General features: G+C 38.6%; 1 protein-coding gene across 4 annotated transcripts in view; it reads left to right on the forward strand.

The window, feature by feature from the left end:
* Positions 1-21,512, forward strand: part of PRKDC (protein kinase, DNA-activated, catalytic subunit) — a 244,993-nt gene that overhangs the window by 216,129 nt on the left and 7,352 nt on the right. For 3 of the 4 annotated variants that reach the window (XM_064588357.1, XM_064588358.1, XM_064588359.1), the window contains 11 exons: positions 2,386-2,560; positions 3,943-4,133; positions 4,939-5,116; positions 5,923-6,083; positions 9,396-9,607; positions 11,404-11,491; positions 11,582-11,725; positions 17,558-17,762; positions 18,943-19,010; positions 19,697-19,917; positions 20,279-20,371. In XM_064588357.1, the coding sequence (XP_064444427.1) occupies positions 2,386-2,560; positions 3,943-4,133; positions 4,939-5,116; positions 5,923-6,083; positions 9,396-9,607; positions 11,404-11,491; positions 11,582-11,725; positions 17,558-17,762; positions 18,943-19,010; positions 19,697-19,917; positions 20,279-20,371 (1,736 nt within the window). The other variant, XM_064588360.1, reaches the window with a different exon arrangement.

Genomic DNA, 21,512 nt, shown 5'->3' on the forward strand with positions numbered 1-21,512 from the left:
GGAGGAGACTGGGGATGTTTAAAGCTTAATGGTAGGGAAAGAATGGACATACAGTGAGGAATAACTAGTTAAATAGGATTTCTTGTGGAGTTGATGGGGACAGGATTCAGGCAGAGGTGAATGGAAGAACTCCTCTGTTCTCTCTGGGAAGCGGGCAGTGAGGCCCTCTGCAGAGGCTGAGCTGAAGAGATCTGAGAATAGTGGGGGAGTGGTGGGTTATTCTGGGCTGTGGTGGAGGGGCTGGCGAGCCATGGAAGAACTGTCAGTGCTGTCTCTGGTGAGTCTGAGTAGAGGAGCAGACAAGGCATGCACTTCGATGTACCCAAGAGTGTGGTTTTGCCAGGTGGGCATAACAGGGACAAAGGCCGGTGATCTGAGAGTATTGCAAAGAGAGTGGTGTGAGTAGCTGGCTGGCTTAATTGCACATGGAAGGAAGCAGAAACAAAAGGAAGGCAGGTAAAGTTACCAGAGGTCTTAAGGTTATATAGCAAACGTAGCAAGAATTTGGTGGGTAGAGTGGGTTTGTAGTCAGAATGGTTATGATTTGAGGTTAGGAATTTGGTGGTGAGGAAGTTCTGAGTAGTGATGAGGATCACAGTGTGGCTAAGAAACTGCACCCAGCAATGTCAGGGGCGGGGTTGGGAAGCTACTATTCCTGCTCTTGTGATCACTGTCTAGCGAGACAACAAGAGCTGCACTTCCACCCAACAACAGCACAAGATGGTTGAAGAAAAAAGAGGTCACCATGCTAGGAAAGCCCGGAGAAGAGGAGAGATTCTGCCTGGTAGGAGGGCTTGCTGGAGAAGAAGGCATTTGGATGGGGCTTTATGGAAACGGTAAGGTTTGCACTTTGAGAAGAGAAAAAGGTGTACAGATACAAGATATATTCAAACAAAATCATGGAGGTGAGAAGCTGGGAATTGCAGTTTGCTTTGGACATGGTGGCTCAGTTGGAATCTATATGGATGATTGCTGAGGAAAAAGCAGAGAGACTGTGAAGTCTCAAACTAGGAAAGCGGTGGTAGGAATGCAAACAATGTGAAAGATGCTCTAGAAGTGATGTAAGAAGCCCCGAGACAGTAAGAATGATGGAGAGGATGCAGTTGAGGATGGCTCAGGTTTTTAGCCTACGTAGTTGAAAGGATAGCAATGAACAAAACATGGGTCTGATGAAAATGTCTTTGAAACTTGGTAGAGAAAGCTTAAAAGACATCCACATAACAACCAAACAAATAAAAAAATAGATAAATGATACATCAAAATTTAGAAATTCCTGTGCCTCAAATAACACACTCAAAAAAGTGATGAGACAACCCATACAATGTGAGAAAATATTGGGAAATCATATATCTGATAAGGGTCTACTACCCAAAACACATAAGGGAACTCTTTATAACTGAACAACAAAAACTCAAACAATCCAACTTAGAAAATGGACAAAGAATTCTAAATAGACATTTCTCCAAAGCAGATATACAGATGGTTAACAAGCACATGAAAAGATGTTCAACATTATAAGTTATTAGGAAAATGCAAATCAAAACCACACAAGATACAGCTTCACACCCACTGTAATCAAAGAGACAATAACAAGTATTGGTGAAGATGTGGAGAAATTAAAACCCTCATACATTGATGATAGGAATGTAAAATGGTGCAGATGCTGTGGAGAACAGTCTGACAGTTCCTCAAAAAGTTAAACATAGAGTTACCATGTTACCCACCATTTCCACTCCTAGGTGTGCAGGAAAAATGAAAGTGTATGTCCACACAGAAATTTGTACGTAGATGTTTACAGTAGTAGTATTCAAAAGGTGGAAACAGCCCCAAAATCTATCAATAGATAAATGGATAAATGTGTTCTATCCATGGAACAGAATATTACTCGGCCATGTGAAGGAATAAAGTATGAATACACACTGTAACTTGGGCAAACCTGGAAAAGACTTTGCTAAGTGAAAGAAGACAGATAAAAATCACCATGCTTTCTGATTTCATTGATAGGAAATGTCCAGAATAGGCAAATCCATAGATACAGTAAGTAGTTCAGTGGTTTGCCCATGGCTAGAGGGAATGGGGATCAAATGCTCATAGATAAAGGGTTTCTTTTTGAGTTGATCAAATGTTCTGGAACTAGATCGTAGTGATGGTTGCCCACCTTTATAAATGTATTAAAAGACAGAACTGTACACTTGAAATGTGAATTCTATCCCCATGATAAATAAAAAGACATCTACATAATTTAAGCTGAGGAGATGGGTTCGCTGCTCTAAGGTGAGTTACATCATGCAAAAAGGGAAGCAGGCCAATTAAAAATTTCTGTCAAATAATTTTATTTCTAAGTAATCACCTGTGTGTTATCATACCACTTTCTCTCTTCTCTAGCACAGTTTCTCACTTGCCATGAAACTACTGAAGGAGCTTCATAGAGAGTCAAAAACAAGAGATGACTGGCAGGTGAAATGGGTGCAGAGCTACTGCCGGCTCAGCCACAGCCGGAGCCAGGGCCAGAACTGCCCTGAGCAGATTCTCACGGCGCTGAAAACAGTCTCCTTGCTGGGTAGGAGGCTGTTCTTATCTATGTAAATAAGTTCAACAGTACTATTTTATGTTATGTCTCTGTGTCTTTTAAAACTTCTTTTGCTGCTTTATCTGACATTTGGGAATTAAATCTTGTAATAATCTTATTAAATATTTGGAGCCAAGGTACTTTGTATCCTAATAATGCTATTGAATATGGTACTTGGAGATTTTATTTCTTTACTGATCAAATAAAATTGAAATTAAGCTTTTTTCTTTAATACTTATGCAAATTATGGGTCTAATAGTTTAATTATTTTGAAAACCTTGTTTACTTACAAGAATTGCCTTTTAAAAAATTGAACATGAAACACCTTTTTCCTCCTCAGCTTTTCTTTTTTTATAACATAGCCTTCAAAACTGAGGGGAGAAAAAAATTTCACTATGTGAGTTTTGGATCCACTGCATCTGCTTTGCTGCCCTATGTCCCAGGGTACGTAGCAGCACTATTACTGACCGTGCTCACAACCATATGGCAGGGAATTATATCAGCGTATCAGTCCCGGTAAAAATGCAAATAGGAGAAGCAGGCCTTCCATATTTATCAGGATCAGAAAATCATCCTTATGACTGCTTAAATATTTTTAGGGTTTTTGGATGGGGGGAATGGAGGAGAGGAGGAGGAGTTAGCTGATACTAAGATAACATCAGTACTCCTAATAATAATTCTACAGTTTTAGTAGTCATACTATGGCTGTAGTTTGTAACTGCCTTGTGAAATAGTAGGGCCAAGTAGTTTTGAACATGTATCTGAGGGTAATCTGGCAGAGTATTTTCATGGATGGATGAGCAGGGCAGAATGGTTGTTGGGACTTGCTGGGTGACAGCCCCTTCTTTTTTGTGCCCCTTCTTGTACCTTCTCTGTAAGCTGCAGGCTTGACCAGGGCTGGTAAGCTCCTTCCCCAGAGTAAGACATAGAACTAGACCTTTACATGCAGCAGTATCTGTTGTTTTATCAGCTATAAATCACATTAGCAACTTAAAAATCTACTCTGGTTATTAATATATATGCACAAATGCATTAAAAAGAGACATTTTCTTTCCTTTATAATAGATTTAGGTGCTTTGACAAAATGCAGAATGATGCTGCTTGAATAAAAGTTTATTCAGTGTTTTAATTACCTTAGCCTCTGTAGACTTTGATACAGTCACTGCTAACAAAGAACATTTTTCATTAATGTGAGTTCAAGAAATTCCCTAACCAATGTTTGAAGCCAGTTTCTTATACTTAACAAGATTTATTTTAATTTCTTAATAGAAAACAACTTTTGTACACTATGAGTATCTTTTTTTTAATTTATGGCATTCATTTATTTCTGAGAAAATCATGTGTGAGTATGTGTGTGTTTTTTAATCCAACAGGTGAGAGCACATCAAGTTACTTAAGCAAAAATGTTCTGGCTTTCCATGACCAGAATATTCTCTTGGGTACAACTTATAGAATCATAGCTAATGCTCTCATCAGGGAGCCAACCTGCCTTGCTGAAATCGAGGAAAGCAAGGCTAGAAGAATCTTGGACCTTTCTGGATCCAGCTCAGAGAATGCAGAAAAGGTAATGAGTGAATTTGTGTTTGTGTGTTGTACGTCTGTAATGTGCAGCCTTCTAGCTACACAAAAGAAATAAGGAGAAATGATGATTGCTTTGTGTTTTGAAAATGTATTTGACAGTTATGCACAGCCAAGTTTCTTATGTGGAAAACTGACCTACTCCATATGTTTCCTGCTTATTTGAATAATATAGATTGTTTTAGTATTAAAAGTGAGAAATTTGTGTTGGATTGATGTGGACAGTTCTTCCAAGAATTTTGTTAGTGGATTTCACCACCAGTCGCCATTCAGATGTCCCATTAGCTTGTGGAGCAAACCAGCCTTTTCCACTTTTTTATGTAGTGTCTGCTTTGCCTAGCTTTTCTCAGATGATTTTGTATTTTCTTTCCATAGTTAGCAGCCTCTCCTTATCTCCCTATGCCCACCTCACTTTAGTTGTTAGCCTCACCTTCTTCCTCCTCAATGTTACTACCAACATCTGTGCAGGGCGGTAAGGGTAAAGCGCCAACTTCCATCTCTTCTTCAGTTCCTGACAGGCTGCATGACCCCCCATTGATCTTTGGTGCCAGCTCTGCATGACCAGTGGGCCATCTGGGTTTTAAAAGTACTGAGGATCAAACTGGAATCACTCACTGTTTCAGAATCAGGGCAGACAGACTCCCTTTTCCATTTAACCAGCTTTCTGTGTTATCTCATGGCTCACAAATCACAAGTATTCTTTCTGTATCATCACAAGTAGAAAGTAGAGTTCTTCCAGAAAATTTAAGCTGTACTCACAGGTTCATAGCTGAGACCTCTGTGAATTCTAGGTGATCGCAGGTCTGTACCAGAGAGCATTCCATCACCTTTCTGAGGCCGTGCGGACAGCTGAGGAAGAGGCCCAGCCTTCCCTCAGGGGCCACGGTCCTGTAGCCAGCCTCACAGATGCTTACATGACACTGGTGGATTTCTGTGACCAGCAGCTCCGCAAGGAGGAGAGTGCATCAGGTGAATCACAAAAGGAAAAACCATTTAGTTTGTAACATTGTGTTAGCCAGAGTCTTAAGACTTCTGTAGATACTTTAGGTTTCCTGTTTGCTTGTTTTTATTTATTTATTTGTTTATTTAAAGATTATATTTATTTATTTGAGAGAGAGAGCACATGCACACATGAGTGGGTGGAGGTGCAGAAGGAGAGCGAGAGAGGGAATCTCAAGCAGACTCCGAGCTGAGCTCAAAGCCAGACGCAGGCCCGATCCCACAACCCTGAGATCATGACCTAAGCTGAAATCAAGAGTCAGATGCTCATCTGACTGAACCACTCAGGAGCCTCTGCTTGTTTTTAAATGACAGGTATTCTGAGATAATTTTGTCTTTTTAAGAGGCAATGACATCTTCAAGCAACACGACCTGCATATAAACAGAGTCAAGCTATCTTGTCTTTCCATTTGCTTATAGTTTCTACATTTTACTTGTAGCTTTGGTAATATTGGCTTTGTGACCTGCCTCTTGGTCCTGAAATAAATTCAATAACCAGGAGCTGCTCTATGTTCCCACCCAGCCCAGGAAGGAAACTACGCTGCATGCAGAATGCATGATCCAACGAAGAGTTCAGCTTCAAGATGGAAGCTTTTACATACGGACCAAAACTGCATCTGGTGTTTGTTGATCTAAAGTACTTGTTAAAAAAAGAGAACAGTGACATATTACAAAATATAAGCCCAAAAGGGAAATATAGTTATTTGTTAAATTTATAGTTTATGTATGTATAAGTGGATACTGACCATTGTTTTCTTCTCTCCTGTCCTTGGTAGTTACTGAGTCTGTAGAACTTCAGACGTATCCAGCCCTTGTGGTGGACAAAATGTTGAAAGCTATAAAACTGCATTCCAATGAAGCGAGGCTGAAGTTTCCCAGACTGCTGCAGATTATAGAGCTATATCCAGAGGAGACCCTGAGCCTAATGACAAAAGAGGTTAGTGTCTGTATTCTAATGATGAGAACTTTACAGAACTTAGACATGTTTCTGTTTATATCTAAACACATCAGTATGTGCAATGCATATGTTACAGGTTTTCCTAACCAGCATTGCATTTTACTATATTCTGAGAACATATATAATTTAAAGCTATATAAAAGAGTGTTCACATTTACCCATTTTCCTCTGTGGGTGTTGATAAGAACACTGTGTCTGAACAAGGACCTCAGGAAGAGGAGGAGATATGTCTGGGACAGAGGTGGGAATTTTCTATAGCACAGTTTGCTGGCCAGAATTACTAAGCTGTAGTCTGGAACATCTGTTGGTGCCTTATGCTCAGTTTATTATTTATCTCAGAGAGAGGGAGTACATTTCAGCTGGCATCCCACCCCCGGTGACTGTAGTGCCTGCTGGCAGTACCACGTTCATGAGGATCCCGAGGCCTCCAAGCATGCAGGGAGCAGCTAGGGTGTGCGGGCACTCCCCCACAGTGTTCTGTTCACTACTTGTATGTCCCGTGCAGGCCTCTCCTGACACGGGGCTGCATCAGCCTACTGTCTTTCTGTTATTTGAGCCATCTGAAAGACTGCTTAATGACTTTTGTAGATGTTTAACTGCAAAATAGGGCCAGGCTTTGAGTCGATAATATAATAGTTCAAAAGGGTAACATAGCACTCTGTTGACTTTACTAGTAAATTTTTAAACAGTGCTGGTTTCTGAGCTGTGGAGACTCAGTGCCTGGCAGGGCTTTACTACATACTCTGACCCTCTTGTGGATTTGGAAAGATGGGATTTTTTTCAATACGTCCTAAAAAGGGGATTAAAGTAACTTCAGAAATGTAATAGATACATGTTTGTATGTTTTTCTTAAAGATTAGTGAAGAAATGATTAAATAAATTATGATTTTAGTTTTCCCAAAATAATATTTATGTATGGTGAAGATAGCATTTCAAATTTGTGAGGAAATAAATGGAATATTCAGTCAGTGTTGTTATGGCACCAGGGAATCACTTGAGATGGGGAACTAACCTTTATTGAGCACTCCCTGTGAGCTATGTGGACCGATGCCTTTTATCCCCACATACTTTGCTCTTTCCTCATTTAGTAGATGAGGGTAGGAAGCTTGCCATGTTCACTCCTTATACCAACATTCCAAGTGCATCAGATTTTATCTTAAAATTAACACATTAAAAAAGCATTAGAGGAGGAGCCGCCTGGGTGGCTCAGTTGGTTAAGCGACTGCCTTCTGCTCGGGTCATGATCTCAGGGTCCTAGGATCGAGCCCCACATCGGGCTCCCTGCTTGGCAGGAAGCCTGCTTCTCCCTTTCCCACTCCCCCTGCTTGTGTTCCCTCTCTCTTTGTCAAATAGATAAATAAATAAAACTTAAAAAAAAAAGCATTAGAGGAAAAAAAAGATACATGAGCAAATTTTGAAAGTGACCTTGGAATAAAAAGACAAAATCCAGAAGCTGAAAAGGAAAAGAATCAATACTTCCCTGCAGGGGAAAAAAACAAAAATATATACAAAGTTAAAAAACTGCCAGAAAAATATTTGCAACACATATTAGAGACAGAGCTGATGTCTCCCTCTAAAAAAAAATAGACCAGTAGAAAATGGTCAGAGGAAATGCATGCATGATTTAATATGTAAGAAGAATAAAGATAGACCATTTACCCTTACTAAGAAAGAAACATGAAAATTAAAATTAGATCTTTTTACCTCTCAGATTGACAATAAATTAAAAAAATTCATTGTCTCCTGTGTTGGATTTGTAGTCAACTGAATACACTGTTTTTTAATTGAATATATAATTGACATAACAATATCATAAGTTTCAGGCATACAGTAAAGTGATTCAACAATTCTGTGCATTATTCAGGGCTCATCACGACAAGTATAGTTACCATCTGTCATCATACCATGTTATTACAGTATTGTTACTGTATTCCCTATGCTGTACTTTACATCCCGTGACTTATGTATTTTATAATTGGAAGTTTGTACTTCTTAATCCCCATGAACTATTTTGCTCATCCTGCCACATCCCTCCCCTCTGGCAACCCCTAGTTTGTTCTCTGTATTTATGCATCTGTTTCTGTTTTTTGTTTGTTCATTTGTTCTTTAGATTCCACATATAAGTAAAATCATATAATATTTGTCTTTCTTTGACTTATTTCACTTAGCATAATACCTACTAGGTCCATCCGTGTAGTCACACATGGCAGGATGTCATTCTTACATAAACCACATCTTCATCATCCATTCATCTATTGATGGACACTTGGGTTGCTTTTATATCTTAGCTATTGTAAATAATGCTGCAGTAAACATTAGGGTGCAGATATCTTTTTGAATTAGTGTTTTTGTTTTGAATAAATACCTAGAAGTAGAATTACTGGACTGTATGGTATTTCTATTTTTAACTTTTTGAAGAACCTCCTTACTGTTTTTTCCACAGTGGCTGCACCAATTTACATTCCCACCAACAGTGCACAAGGGTTCCCTTTTCTCCACATCCTCACCAAAACTTGTTTCTTGTTTTTTGTTACTAGCTATTCTGACAGGTGTGAGGTGATATTTCATTGTGGTTTTGATTTGCATTTCCCTGTTGATGAGTGATGTTGAGTATCTTCATGTGTTTGTTGGCCATCTGTATGTCTTCTTTGGAAAAATGTTTACTCAGGTCTTCTGCCTATTTTTAATCAGACTGTTTTTTTGGTGTTGAGTTACTTGAGTTTCCATTATGCTTTTAAAAAATAAAAATATGAAAAATCATTTTGGACGGAAATCTAGCAATGTTTTTTTACAGTTGTTAGTGTTCACACAGTAATGTTACTTCTAGAAATTTATCCTATGGTTACACATAGCACAAGTACAAAGAGAGAAACATGTAGAAATGTCCACTGTAGCATTATCTGTAATAGCAAAACTTAGAAAATAACCTAAAAATTCATTATACATCAGTAATTAACTAAAACAGAATACTATACAGCTGTTAAAAAGAAAAGTAAATCTATCTATTCACCTAAGAAAAACCAGCAACAGTATATCTAGTCTGATTCCATTCTTTACAAGAATGGATATTTGTGTACATACATACAAAACATCTAAAAGAATGGAATGGTGCTTCAGTGGAATAAGAACCAAGAGGGCTGAGGGAGAAAAGATGTTTTATTTTAGACTTATGTCTGTTTTTATGCTTCTGATTATAGATACACATTTTTTATATTGGGCACATAATACTTTTATAATAAAACAGTGTTAAAAGTTTTATTCATTATTAAATTACAGCTCTCTTTGTTTTAGATTTCTTCCATTCCTTGCTGGCAGTTCATTGGCTGGATCAGCCATATGGTGGCCTTATTGGACAAAGAGGAAGCTGTTGCTGTCCAGCACACTGTGGAAGAGATTGCTAATAACTATCCACAGGCAATTGTCTACCCATTTATAATAAGTAGTGAAAGCTATTCCTTCAAAGATACTTCTACTGGTCATAAGAATAAGGAGTTTGTGGCAAGGTGGGTTGATCAAGTACTATAGGTTATAGAGTGTATGGTAGAAGCAAACATATGGGGGCTCAGTCAGTGGAGCACAGGACTCCTGGTCTTGGGGTCCTGAGGTCAAGCCCCATGTTGGGCATAGAGCTTACTTAAAAAAACAAACAAACACATGGAAGCTTGTGTTTGTCTTCAAATTAATTAGAGCCGTCATTTAAAAAATAGAAAATCTTAGACATCTATTTGTTGAATGTATCTACCCCAGGTATGTTATTTGTCACAGAATTTCTTCCCTTTTTTAAAAAGATTGTATTCATTTATTTGAGAGAGAGAGAGTGTGAGAGAGAGAAAGCATGAAAGGGGAGAGGGTCACAGGGAGAAGCAGACTCCCCACTGAGCAAGGAGCCCGATGCAGGACTCGATCCCAGGACCCTGGGATCATGACCTGAGCTGAAGGCAGATGCTTAACCCACTGCTTTTTTTTTCTTTTAAAGTAAACTACACCCAACGTGGGGCTCCAAATTACAACCCAGCGATCAAGAGTTGCATGCTCTACTGACTGAGCCAGCCATGTGCCCCTGAATTTCTTTCCTTTTTTAAAATAAATTTCATCTTAGAATGATATTCGTGAAACATTCTGTCTTATAATAGTAATAGTTGACAGTAATAGCTGATTGAGGCAGACTAGATGGGATGCTTTTTGAAATCAGTTCCTGAAATTGTTCTTTAATTCAAAATACCTGGGAAGTCCCTCTTAATAAGGATTCAGTAGGCTGCCTGAAGTGCCATCCTTTTCATTTTTCCATTTGATTTATAGGTGGAGACTGTTGACATAACTAGCAATGATGTATTAGTTTTGCAAGAATACTTGGTAAATACATGGTGTTTTAGGCATTCTCTGTTAAGAGCTTTTTTTGTCATGAGTTCATTTGTCTTATTAGAGTGTTTGTTTCTGAGAAGACAAGAGTAAGACACCACTTTTGTCATGGTTTGTGGTGGGTTGGCTGCGCAAATCCCATCTACCACTGATGGTACACTGCCCACCCCCGGTGGTGTCTCTCAACACAGTCAACTGCAACATGATTAATTTTTTTTTTTTTTAAAGATTTTATTTATTTGACAGAGCACAAGCAGAGGGAGAGAGAGGGAGAAGCAGGTTCCCTGTTGAGCAAGGAGCCCGATGTGGGACTCGATCCCAGGACCCTGGGATCATGACCTGGGCCGAAGGCAGCCGCTTAACCGACTGAGCCACCCAGGCGTCCCCATGATTAATTTTTTTTAAAAGAAAAAATAGGGGCGTCTGGGTGGCTCAGTCGGTTGAGTGTCCAACTCTTAATTTCAGCTCAGGTCATGGTCTCAGGGTCGTGGGATGGCAAGCCCATTGTCAGGCTCCTTGCTCAGTGGGGAGTCTGCTGGAGATTCTCTCTCTCCCTCTGCCCCTCCCCCACCTTGCGCACGTGCACGCTCTCTCTCAAATAAATCTTTTTAAAAAAAAGAAAAGGGAAGGGTTTGAAAGTGTGTTGAGAAAGTGGCCTTTTCTTTTATAACTTCAGAAACTGTATGTATCGAATTGTGTACATCAAAATATGAACATTTGCAAAGAGATTTGCTTTCCCCTTGTCTAAAAAGCTCACCTCTTGATAGAATACATACTTTGTACTTCATCTAATATTGAACAAAATTTTAAAGTTGCTCCTTCCCTAGACTATTGGTAATATATAGTTTTATATATGACTATAAATAATTGTATATAAATAACTGTGGGCCTTGATCTTTGGAGGATGTTTGATTACCTAAACTTGGTAATTGTTTTATAGGATTAAAATTAAGTTGGATCAAGGAGGAGTGATTCAAGATTTTATTAGTGCCCTAGAACAGCTCTCTAATCCTGAAATGCTCTTTAAGGTAATGTAATAGCTTCTAGCTCATAAAACATAGAATTTGGATAAAACGTACTTGCAGTCAACTTGGTTTTTCTTTTTTTTTTCTGCACAGGATTGGATTGATGATATCAAAGTCGAACTGGCAAAAACCCCTGTTAATAAAAAAAACATTGAAAAGATGTATGAAAGAATGTATGCAGCTTTGGGAGACCCAAGGGTTCCAGGCCTTGGGGTTTTCAGAAGGAGGTTTATTCAGGTATGGATAGGTGGCAGCCTGCCTTTATAATGTAATCATTGTGAAGATCACTATTTATATTTGCTGGTTTGTTAATAATCCTGGTTTTAAAATGTCTGTTAAATTTGTAAACTTTTCTTCAGATCTAATGCTTTCTGAGAGATAGTGATGCACATATTTAGGTGAGATAGTGGCAGGTGGGGCTATTAATAGATAAAACCATGGGGTTTGTATTGCATTCTGTTCTTCATGCTCAGATTTTTAGATTTGAAGGTTATATGTAGTTTAATATATTTGTTAATTTTTTTTAATTTAAATTTTATTAGTTAACATATAGTGCACTATTGGCTTCTGGGGTAGAATTCAGTGGTTCATCACTTACATACAACACCCAGTGCTCACCACAAGTGCCCTCCTTAACGCTGTAGTTTAATATTTTTAATTCTTGTAACAATTTGAATGTTGGATCAAGAAAATATTTGTATTGGGGGTGCCTGGGTGGCTCAGTTGGTTGAGCGACTGCCTTCGGCTCAGGTCATGATCCTGGAGTCCCGGATCGAGTCCCGCATCGGGCTCCCTGCTCGGCGGGGAGTCTGCTTCTCCCTCTGACCCTCCCCCCTCTCATGTGCTTGCTCTCTCTCATTCTCTCTCTCTCAAATAAATAAAAAAATCTTTAAAAAAAAAAGAAAATATTTGTATTGTGTACAAGTTGGTGACCATTTTGAGCCCTTCCCTCTGTCCAAGGCATACGCCTGGATGCTACAGGACATACAAAGAGAAGACAGACCCAGTTCCTGAATTCAAAGAGATTGTCTGACAAATACAGTATATAAAGAACTGTGGCTTGAGAACAAGTATGATACATGAAATCTGTTTCTGAAGTTGCCCTAGAGTTGAAAGGAAGAGAATACCCCCCAGTTTGGAGGGAATCAGGAGAGCCCCTTGGAGCCAGTAGAGAACAAAATGAACCTTGAAATGTCCAGATTTCACAGCACCATGCCTTGTGCTTGTTGCTCCCTTTACATGGGTTTACCTTGTCTCCGTCCATCTGGAGAACTCACGCTTAGACACTTGGCTTATGCATTATTTCTCCTCTAGAGCCTTCCCTGAACCTCCTTACCCAACAAGATTTAGATACTCCTTCTCTGTTGTGTAACACACCATATGTATACCTCTGTTAGCATTAATCACTGATTTTTGTTCTAATTTTTGTCAAATTACCTTTGTTTCATAAACTTCAAGAAATATAATAGCATTAGGAGAAGTCCTGGTACTCATATTGCCAGAGTTCTCAAGTTTCACAGTCTCTAGTGCAAAGGAAGATCTTTGTCTCTTCTGGTTTTTTTGAATAACTGCTTTATTAAGATATAATTCACACATCCTATAATCCATCTGTTTTAAGTGTACAATGTGGGGCGCCTGGGTGGCTCAGTCGTTAAGCGTCTGCCTTCAGCTCAGGTCATGATCCCAGGGTCCTGGGATAGAGCCCCACATCGGGCTCCCTGCTCCATGGGAAGCCTGCTTCTCCCTCTCCCACTGCCCCTGCTTGTGTTCCCTCTCTCGCTCTTTCTCTATTAAATAAATAAAATCTTTAAAAAAAATAAAGTGTAAAATGCTATAGTTTTTTTGTATTAGTTTTTATTATATTTACAGAGCTGTATAAACATTACACATCAGTTTTAGAACATTTTCTCTTTTTTTAAAGATTTTACTTATTTGAGAGAGAGCGGGCACGAGTGGTGGCGGAGGGAGGGTTGGGCAGAGACAGGAGAAGCAGGTTCCTCACTGAGCAGGGAGTCCATTGTGGGGCTCAATCTTAGGACCCTGGGATCATGACCTGAGCCAAAGGCAGTTGCTTAACCGAGTCACCCAAGCACCTCTTTTTAAAGATTTCATTTATTTATTTCAGAGAGAGAGAAAACAAGTGTGAGAGCAAGCATGAGGTGGGAGGAGAGTGGGAGAAGCAGACTCCCCACTGAGCAGGGAGCCTGATGCAGGGCTTGATCCCAGGACCCTGAGATCATGGCCTGAGCTGAAGTCAGCTGCTTAACCAACTGAGCCACCCAGGCGCCCCCAGAACATTTTTATCACCCCTGAAAGCCCATACCTGTTAGCAGTTACTCCCAATCCCCCCTCTCCTGTCACCCCAGACAACCACTAAAGTACTTTGTTTCTGTAGATTTGCCTCTTCTGGACATTCTGTATAAATGGAATCTTACAACATGTGACTGGCTTCTTTCACCCCGTGTGATGTTTTCAGAGTTCATCCATGCTGTAGCATGTATCAGTGGTCATTCCTTTTTATTGCTGTATATTCCACTGTAAGGACATGCCACATTGTGTTTATCCTTTTGTCAGTGGATGGACATTTGGAGTGTTTCCATGTCTTAGCTGTTATGAATGCTGCTGCTGTGAATATCTGTGTATAGGTTCTTCTGGGGAGATCCTTGGGAGTGGAAAACCCTTTTTCTCTTTAGCTCTTCCTTTAATTTATGAATTAATTAGACTTGTGGACAGGGATTTTGTCTTGTTCACCTCTTCTCTCCACCTCCTAGAATGCTGCCTGACGTGAAACTGGCATCTTGAATTAGATGAATAATTAGTATAGTTTTGATAAGTAGAGATAGATTTTGGTGGGTTCTTTAGGTACATTTCTACTTAGGGTAGTTTTTGTTAATGGTATGAATGCGGGATCATACAGGACTATCTGTTACCTACACGTGACCAGTGATGTATCCTTAAAAGTGAAGATAAAACCATAACTCTCTGTACTTCATGTTATGACATAATAGTGCTAGGCTATACATCGTATCAAATCTGTCTCATAGTACTGAATATACAAGAACCTCAGAACAGGAAATAGACATACTGCAAATATACTTAAAGTCAATGTACTAGCATTAATAAAATTTATAAAATTGTAGAACACTAGATTTGGAAAAGTATTTCTGTTTGTTTTTTCTTAAACCAGTGGTCTACATGTGTTTTCTGTAAAGGTCCAGATTTTCGATTTTCAGGCCGTATCATTCTCATGTTACGAGTACTCAAATCTGTCATCCTAGTGCGAAAGCAGCCCTGGACAGTATGTAAATGAATAGGCATGGTCGGCAGGAATCCAATAAAATTTTATTTATAAAAACAGGCAGTGGGCTTTGACTTGCAGGCTGTAGTTTGCCATACCTTGTTCTAAACAAAGAAGCTAGGTCTGACAAACAGGAGACTTGCCCTGTATCAAATGGAGAGAATGGCAGAACGGCAACTGATGCCAAGTCCTCTAGCACAGTGGGACTGGTCCATCACCTGTGAGAAAACTTTACTGTTCTGCAGCCTTCCCCCATCTGCCCTGCTCTCAGGATGCTCTGACCCCTGCCCCAGAGAGAGGGCAGGGTATTTCATCATAGTTTGCTATCTGTTTCTCTCCTCAATCAGTGTGAGAATATCAACAGCGGCCCTGTTCATTGGTTCATGTAGAATATTACTGTGCAGTCCCCAGTGAAGACTGAATTCATGTCCATTTCTTTTCCCTCCATGCTGGGTACCAGAAGGCTCTACCCTGGAAATCTATTAGGGTAGATCACTGTTCTTCCCAGCTGTTGCTGAGCACAGCTGCATCCAGCTCTAACCTAGGGAGAATATCATATCGGCAGAAACATATACCTCCATCATTCCTACCAGGCATGATACTTGTTTTGAGGTTTTAATTCTAGTACCTTGGAAAATCAATCTAGAACTTTCTGCTTCATACCAAATTAACACATAATTCTCATTAATTAAAATAATAATCTACCAAAACAGAATTGCCTCAGATTTCACTTCAGAGGGCATTATGCCATTCACATATGTTGTTGATGCTGATTATGTTTGGGAAATAGCTAATCTTTTCATGTATTCTAAGAACTGGAGATTGTTTCTATACTTTCAATCCATTTATAGATTAAAGAATAAATTTGTTTTATATATGTCAATTTTCCTGTAATGGATTATCTTAAAATAGGACATATATTTCATTTATACCAGATTTATGTTTTGGGATGAGTTTTAAATTTGGTAAAAAAAAATTTTTTTTTTTTTAAAGATTTTGTTTGTTTGACAGAGAGACACAGCGAGAGAGGGAACACAAGCAGGGGGAGTGGGAGAGGGAGAAGCAGGCTTCCCGCCGAGCAGGGAGCCCGATGCGGGGCTCGATCCCAGGACCCTGGGATCATGACCTGAGCCGAAGGCAGACGCTTAATGACTGAGCCACCCAGACGCCCCCAGTAAAAAATTTTAAAAAATTAAAGATGATTGGGGGCGCCTGGGTGGCTCAGTCGTTAAGCGTCTGCCTTCGGCTCAGGTCATGATCCCAGGGTCCTGGGATTGAGCCCCACATCAGGCTCTTTGCTCAGTGGGAAGCCTGCTTCTCCCTCTCCCACTCCCTCTGCTTGTGTCCCCTCTCTCGCTGTCTCTGTCTCTGTCAAATAAATAAATAAAAATCTTTAAAAAAAAATTAAAGATGATTGGGTAAATCTTGATGACTATTATTAAGCCACTATTAGTGATTCTCTTTTGTTTTTTGGGTTTTTTATTTTGATATCAGGATTATAATTTAAATAAATATTTGAGTAGAGACTAATACAAATATTTGTTATGTTCCAAGATAAAGTACTTCTAATAATTGCTTTTATAAATATAAATTATCTATAAAAGTACAGATTTGAAGGGGTACATGCACCCCAATGTTTAGAGCAGCATTATCAACAATAGCCAAACTATGGAGAGAGCCCACATGTCCATTGACTGATGAATGGATAAAGAAGATGTGGTGTATATATACAATGGAATATTACTCAGCCATCAAAAAACGAAATCTTGCCATTTTCAGTGACATGGATGGAGCTAGAGTGTATTATGCTAAGTGAAATAAGTCAGAGAAAGACAAACACCATTTGATCTCACTCATATGTGGAATTTAAGAAAGAAAACAGATGAACATATGGGAAGGGGGAAAAGAAAAAGAGAGAAAGCCATAAGAGACCCTTAAAGATAGAGAACAAACTGGGAGTTCACGGAAGGTGGTGGGTGGGGCTGGGCTAAATGGGTGATGAGTATTAAGGAAAGCACTTGTTGCGATGAGCACTGGGTGTTGTATGTATGTGAGGAATCACTGACTTCTACTCCTGAAGCTGGTATTACACTGTATGCTTACCAAAATTTAAATTAAAAAATAATAATAAAAGAAATATAAATTATCTAAATAAAGTTTATACTGGCTTGTGATCCAAAATAATGGTTTAAAGACCTTTATTGCTCTTTAGCTCTGATGAAGAATCACAGGCTTTTCATTTTTGTTCAATTACTCCCTTTATTTAGTACCTCGTTCCTAATTACTCCTGCTGTCATAATGATGTAGATTAGTAGGGGCACTTGGGTGGCTCAGTTGGTTAAGCGACTGCCTTCAGCTCAGGTCATGATCCTGGAGTCCCAGGATCGAGTCCCACATCAGACTCCCTGCTCGGCAGGGAGTCTGCTTCTCCCTCTGACCCTCCCCTCTCTCATGCTCTGTCTCATTCTTTCTCTCTCAAATAAATAAAAAATCTTTAATTTAAAAAAAAAATGATGTAGATTAGTAACTAGACAATGGACACAAAGTGGTTAAAAGGTTTTTAAGCCCTTAATAGAACCTATGATTAGAATTTATGATTATAAGTCATTACTAACTGTATCCTTTCTGTCTTTTCAGAGGAACACACAAAGGCAGGCTTCATTGAGTTTAGAGTATTAAAACATTCAAGGAAAGCAAAAGTATAAATCTAGAACCTTTCCCAAATTTCAAACTAAACATTAATATTTAATGTAAATTATTATTAATTTCAGGCTTTTGGAAAAGAATTTGATAAACACTTTGGGAAAGGAGGTTCTAAGCTACCTGGAATGAAACTCCGTGACTTTACCAACATTACCGACTCACTATTTTATAAAATGTGCAGAGACTCAAAGCCACCTGGGAATCTGAAAGAATGCTCACCCTGGATGAGTGACTTCAAAGTAGAATTTTTGAGAAATGAGCTGGAGATTCCTGGTGAGTTTACCTTTGGGGTGACAAAACTGGACTTTAAGGAGAATAGTGGTATATAGCAGGGACTCTTTATTTCTAAAAATAGGAATTTTGGGTTCTTGATAGTTACCTTTTTTTTTTTTTAAAGAATTTAAGATTTTGCCATACCTTTTTGTCATTAGGAGAATCTATAATTACTATTCATGAGTACACTGAACTAAATGTCTAATTAGATTATAGTTTTCTTACTTTTCCCGATTATACAAGTATTCAGACTTCCATTTAATAATATAACTGGTAATTTCCTCTGAACATACCCATGCTTTGCTCCTAAATAACTTTTCTTCAGAAATGTAGTACAGGTATAAATGCAAATCACTTCCGTGGATGTGTATGTTGGTCCCATTTAAAATGACGAGATAATGATAAATGACTTACCTTCAGGACAAAGAAGTGTGACATTGAGGATAGAGACACACAGCAAGTTGTTCTGATGTGAACACAGCATGATTTTTCAAAGACAATCTTTATACATTCCATGTTCTTCACCCTGGAATTTGCCAAAGAAATGTTTTATTATGGTTATTCATATTCTTATCTAGTGAATATAAAAACAAATTGGAGACTTTTCTTTGTTATTATTAACAGCTCTGCATTGCATGAAGAAAAACTGAAAATGTAAGCCTCCTCATATGTAGCTAGATTCTCCTTGAAATAAAGTGTTCTAGCTTAATGCATATTTTTCCTGTTTGGAATTTGTCTACTCCATTAGAATAGGAAGCTAACTTCCATTAGTCAAATTGAGAAATAATAGCATTACTTAAAACAACTCAAATTTTGGGGGGCGCTTAGGTGGCTCAGCTGGTTAAGCATCCAACTCTTGCTTTCAGCTCAGGTCATGATCTCAAGGTTGTGAGATCAAGCCACCATCAGGTGCCGCACTTAGCGGGGATTCTGCTTGAGAGTCTCTCTCTGCCCTTCTCCCCCACCCCACCTCCCAAACATAGGTGCTCTTTCTCTGTTTCTCTCTTTAACATAAATAAATAAATCTTTTTAAGTCACATTTTTTTAAAATGAAAACTTTTAGTAAAAAATTGTATCATACAGCTTTTTAAAAATTATTATTAGATCAATAGGTATGTGTTAAAAATACAGGGTTCTGTAACAAACTATATCTAAGTAAGGCTTCTGTGGTTTGTCTTAGGTCAATATGATGGAAAAGGAAAGCCAGTGCCAGAATACCATGCACGAATTGCTGGGTTTGATGAGCGGGTAGGTGCCAATGTTTGACAAGTTTTAGTGAGTAACTGTTGGATGAAGGAAGAGGAAATAGTCATAAATAGCTTTAAGGCCTGTTTCTCTTCATTGTACTCTATTCTGTCCTGAAAGTATTTACATAGGAGCAAATTTCTCATCAGTCACAAATGATTTCTGTAAAGATTGTGAGTGTGGGTCTTCAGGTATAAGAATGACGTATTTGTCTTTACTAAAGAAAAAACAGTTTCCCGTCTTGATCTCAAATGCACGGAGTATTCTGATCCTATCACATATTGAATCTCTTAATATAATGCTTCAGTGTTACAAACTCAAAGTGTACAAACTCAATAAATTCTGTGTGTGTGTGTATCTATTTTAAAACATATGTAGAGTTAAATTAAGTAATTTTAGTAAGTTTGTATGTTGCTCATTACTAAGGATATCCACATTTATAAGCAATTATTTGTAACAAGGGATATGAAGTTTCTAGAGGTACAGCAGTAGGGCATAAACAGGTAACAAATATTTTGCTGGCAGTAGGTTCTCTATTATTTTTCTGTCACTGACTCTGTCCTCAAGAGAGGTCTCTCTTTGAGGAATGTATGCCAACCAGCCTTACTTTTCCTCTTTTGATAATGATATGATCAGCTGTTTTGTCAATTTCTTAGACTGCATCTAAAATATTTTCATAATTTTTAAAGGTAAAAGTAATGACTTCTATCAGAAAGCCGAAGCGCATCATCATCCGAGGCCATGATGAGAAAGAGTACCCTTTCCTTGTCAAGGGGGGTGAAGACCTGCGGCAGGACCAGCGGATTGAACAACTCTTTGAGGTCATGAATGTCCTCCTTTCTCAGGACGCTGCCTGTAGCCAGAGAAACATGCAGTTGAAGACCTACCATGTCATACCCATGACCTCCAGGTGGGACCAAAGCACATGGTCATTCTAGAACAGATCTATGTGATCTAGAGTAGTAGTTCCCATGCCTCCATTTCTAGGTATTTTAACACATACCTATTGATCTAATAATAATTTTTAAAAATTCCATACAGAGATGGGATTGGAGGTCACTTGACAATTTGGTATTTCAGCTTTCACAAAGACTGGGTTAAACAGAACTAATAAACACTTGTAAACCTATGATTTTCAAATTTAATGTGGAGAAGGTAAATGAAGAACTGACGTGAAGAACTCTGTTCTGCTTTGATTCTACAGAACTTTTTTCTAGTGAAGAAAGAACAGTTTAGATTTGTGTTCATAAACTATTTATTCTCCTTTTCAGATTAGGACTAATTGAATGGATTGAAAATACTTTTACCTTGAAGGACTTTCTTTTGAGTAACATGTCACGAGAGGAGAAAACTGCTTATACAAGGTGATGTGGAGCCTAAATACTCCTCCTTCAGCTCTGCCCAGACACATCCAGCAAGCCTGTTACTCCCCAGTCATAATCTCCCTGAGTAATGTTGTTTTATATTAAATTTCCTCTACCTTGTGTTTCCAGTGACATTTCTGGGTTCCTTCTAATTTGGGGCTCTGAGCCACACCCTGGTTAGTTCTTTTCTCCACCTCTGGCTGGGTGAATAAACTAAATGGAGTAAAGGGTTCCAAACAGTTACTACATAGATTTTTACCACATTGCAAAAAAAAAGTATTAGCTTTGCAACAACAACAAAAATCTTGAAGGAAATAAAATAATAAGATTAGCAGCTAACATTTGATTAAACATTTTCTGCAGGCTAGGCAGTATTCTCCGTTCTTAATGTGTATAAAGTCATTTCTTTCTTACAAAAACCACAACTTATTAACATCTTTGTACAGATGAGGAAGTTAAGGCCCAGAGAGGTTATGTAAATCGTCCTAGGCTTCTCAGCATGTACTAGCTAGGATTATTAGTGATTAATTCTAAGTCATGATATTGGTGCTTTTTATTTTTCTTTATCCTTTTATATTTTCCAAGTTTTCAACAATGAACATATATTTTTAATCAGAAAGCGTTTTGTTTTTTGTTTTTTGTTTCGGTAAAGAAAAATAAGGACAACATTGAAAGACATTTTGTAGGAGTTGACAAGTTTTGATGATTAACTATTGGATGAGGGAAGAGGAAATGGCGATAAATAGCTTCAAGACCTGTTTCTCTTCGTTGTACTCTGTTCTGTCCTGAAAGTATTTACATAGGAGCAAAATTCTCATCAGTCAAAAATGATTTCTGTAAAATTAAGCATATTCTTATCAAACTCTTGCTCCTGCTAAATAAGGCTGTGTTCATGAACTTTTAATTTTAGTCATTTGAGTCCTTTGCCTACAGTTGTTTCTGAGTTCCCTGGAAGGCAGGGAAACTGATGGACAGTACTTTCTGGAGTCAGGAAGTCCAGATCTCACTTCAGTGCTAACTTACAGTGGTTCTGACTTAGAGTAGGCATCTTGAAAAGGTGACTTGCCTTTCCCTTGTTCCCATGCCTCCATTTCTAAGATGGGATAGTAATGTAAAATACATAAAGTGAACATAGGTGTTG

Source organism: Mirounga angustirostris, unplaced genomic scaffold, assembly GCF_029215605.1.
Source record: "Mirounga angustirostris isolate CCGP_5_RB_7025 unplaced genomic scaffold, mMirAng1.0.hap1 SCAF_4, whole genome shotgun sequence".
Taxonomy (NCBI): domain Eukaryota; kingdom Metazoa; phylum Chordata; class Mammalia; order Carnivora; family Phocidae; genus Mirounga; species Mirounga angustirostris.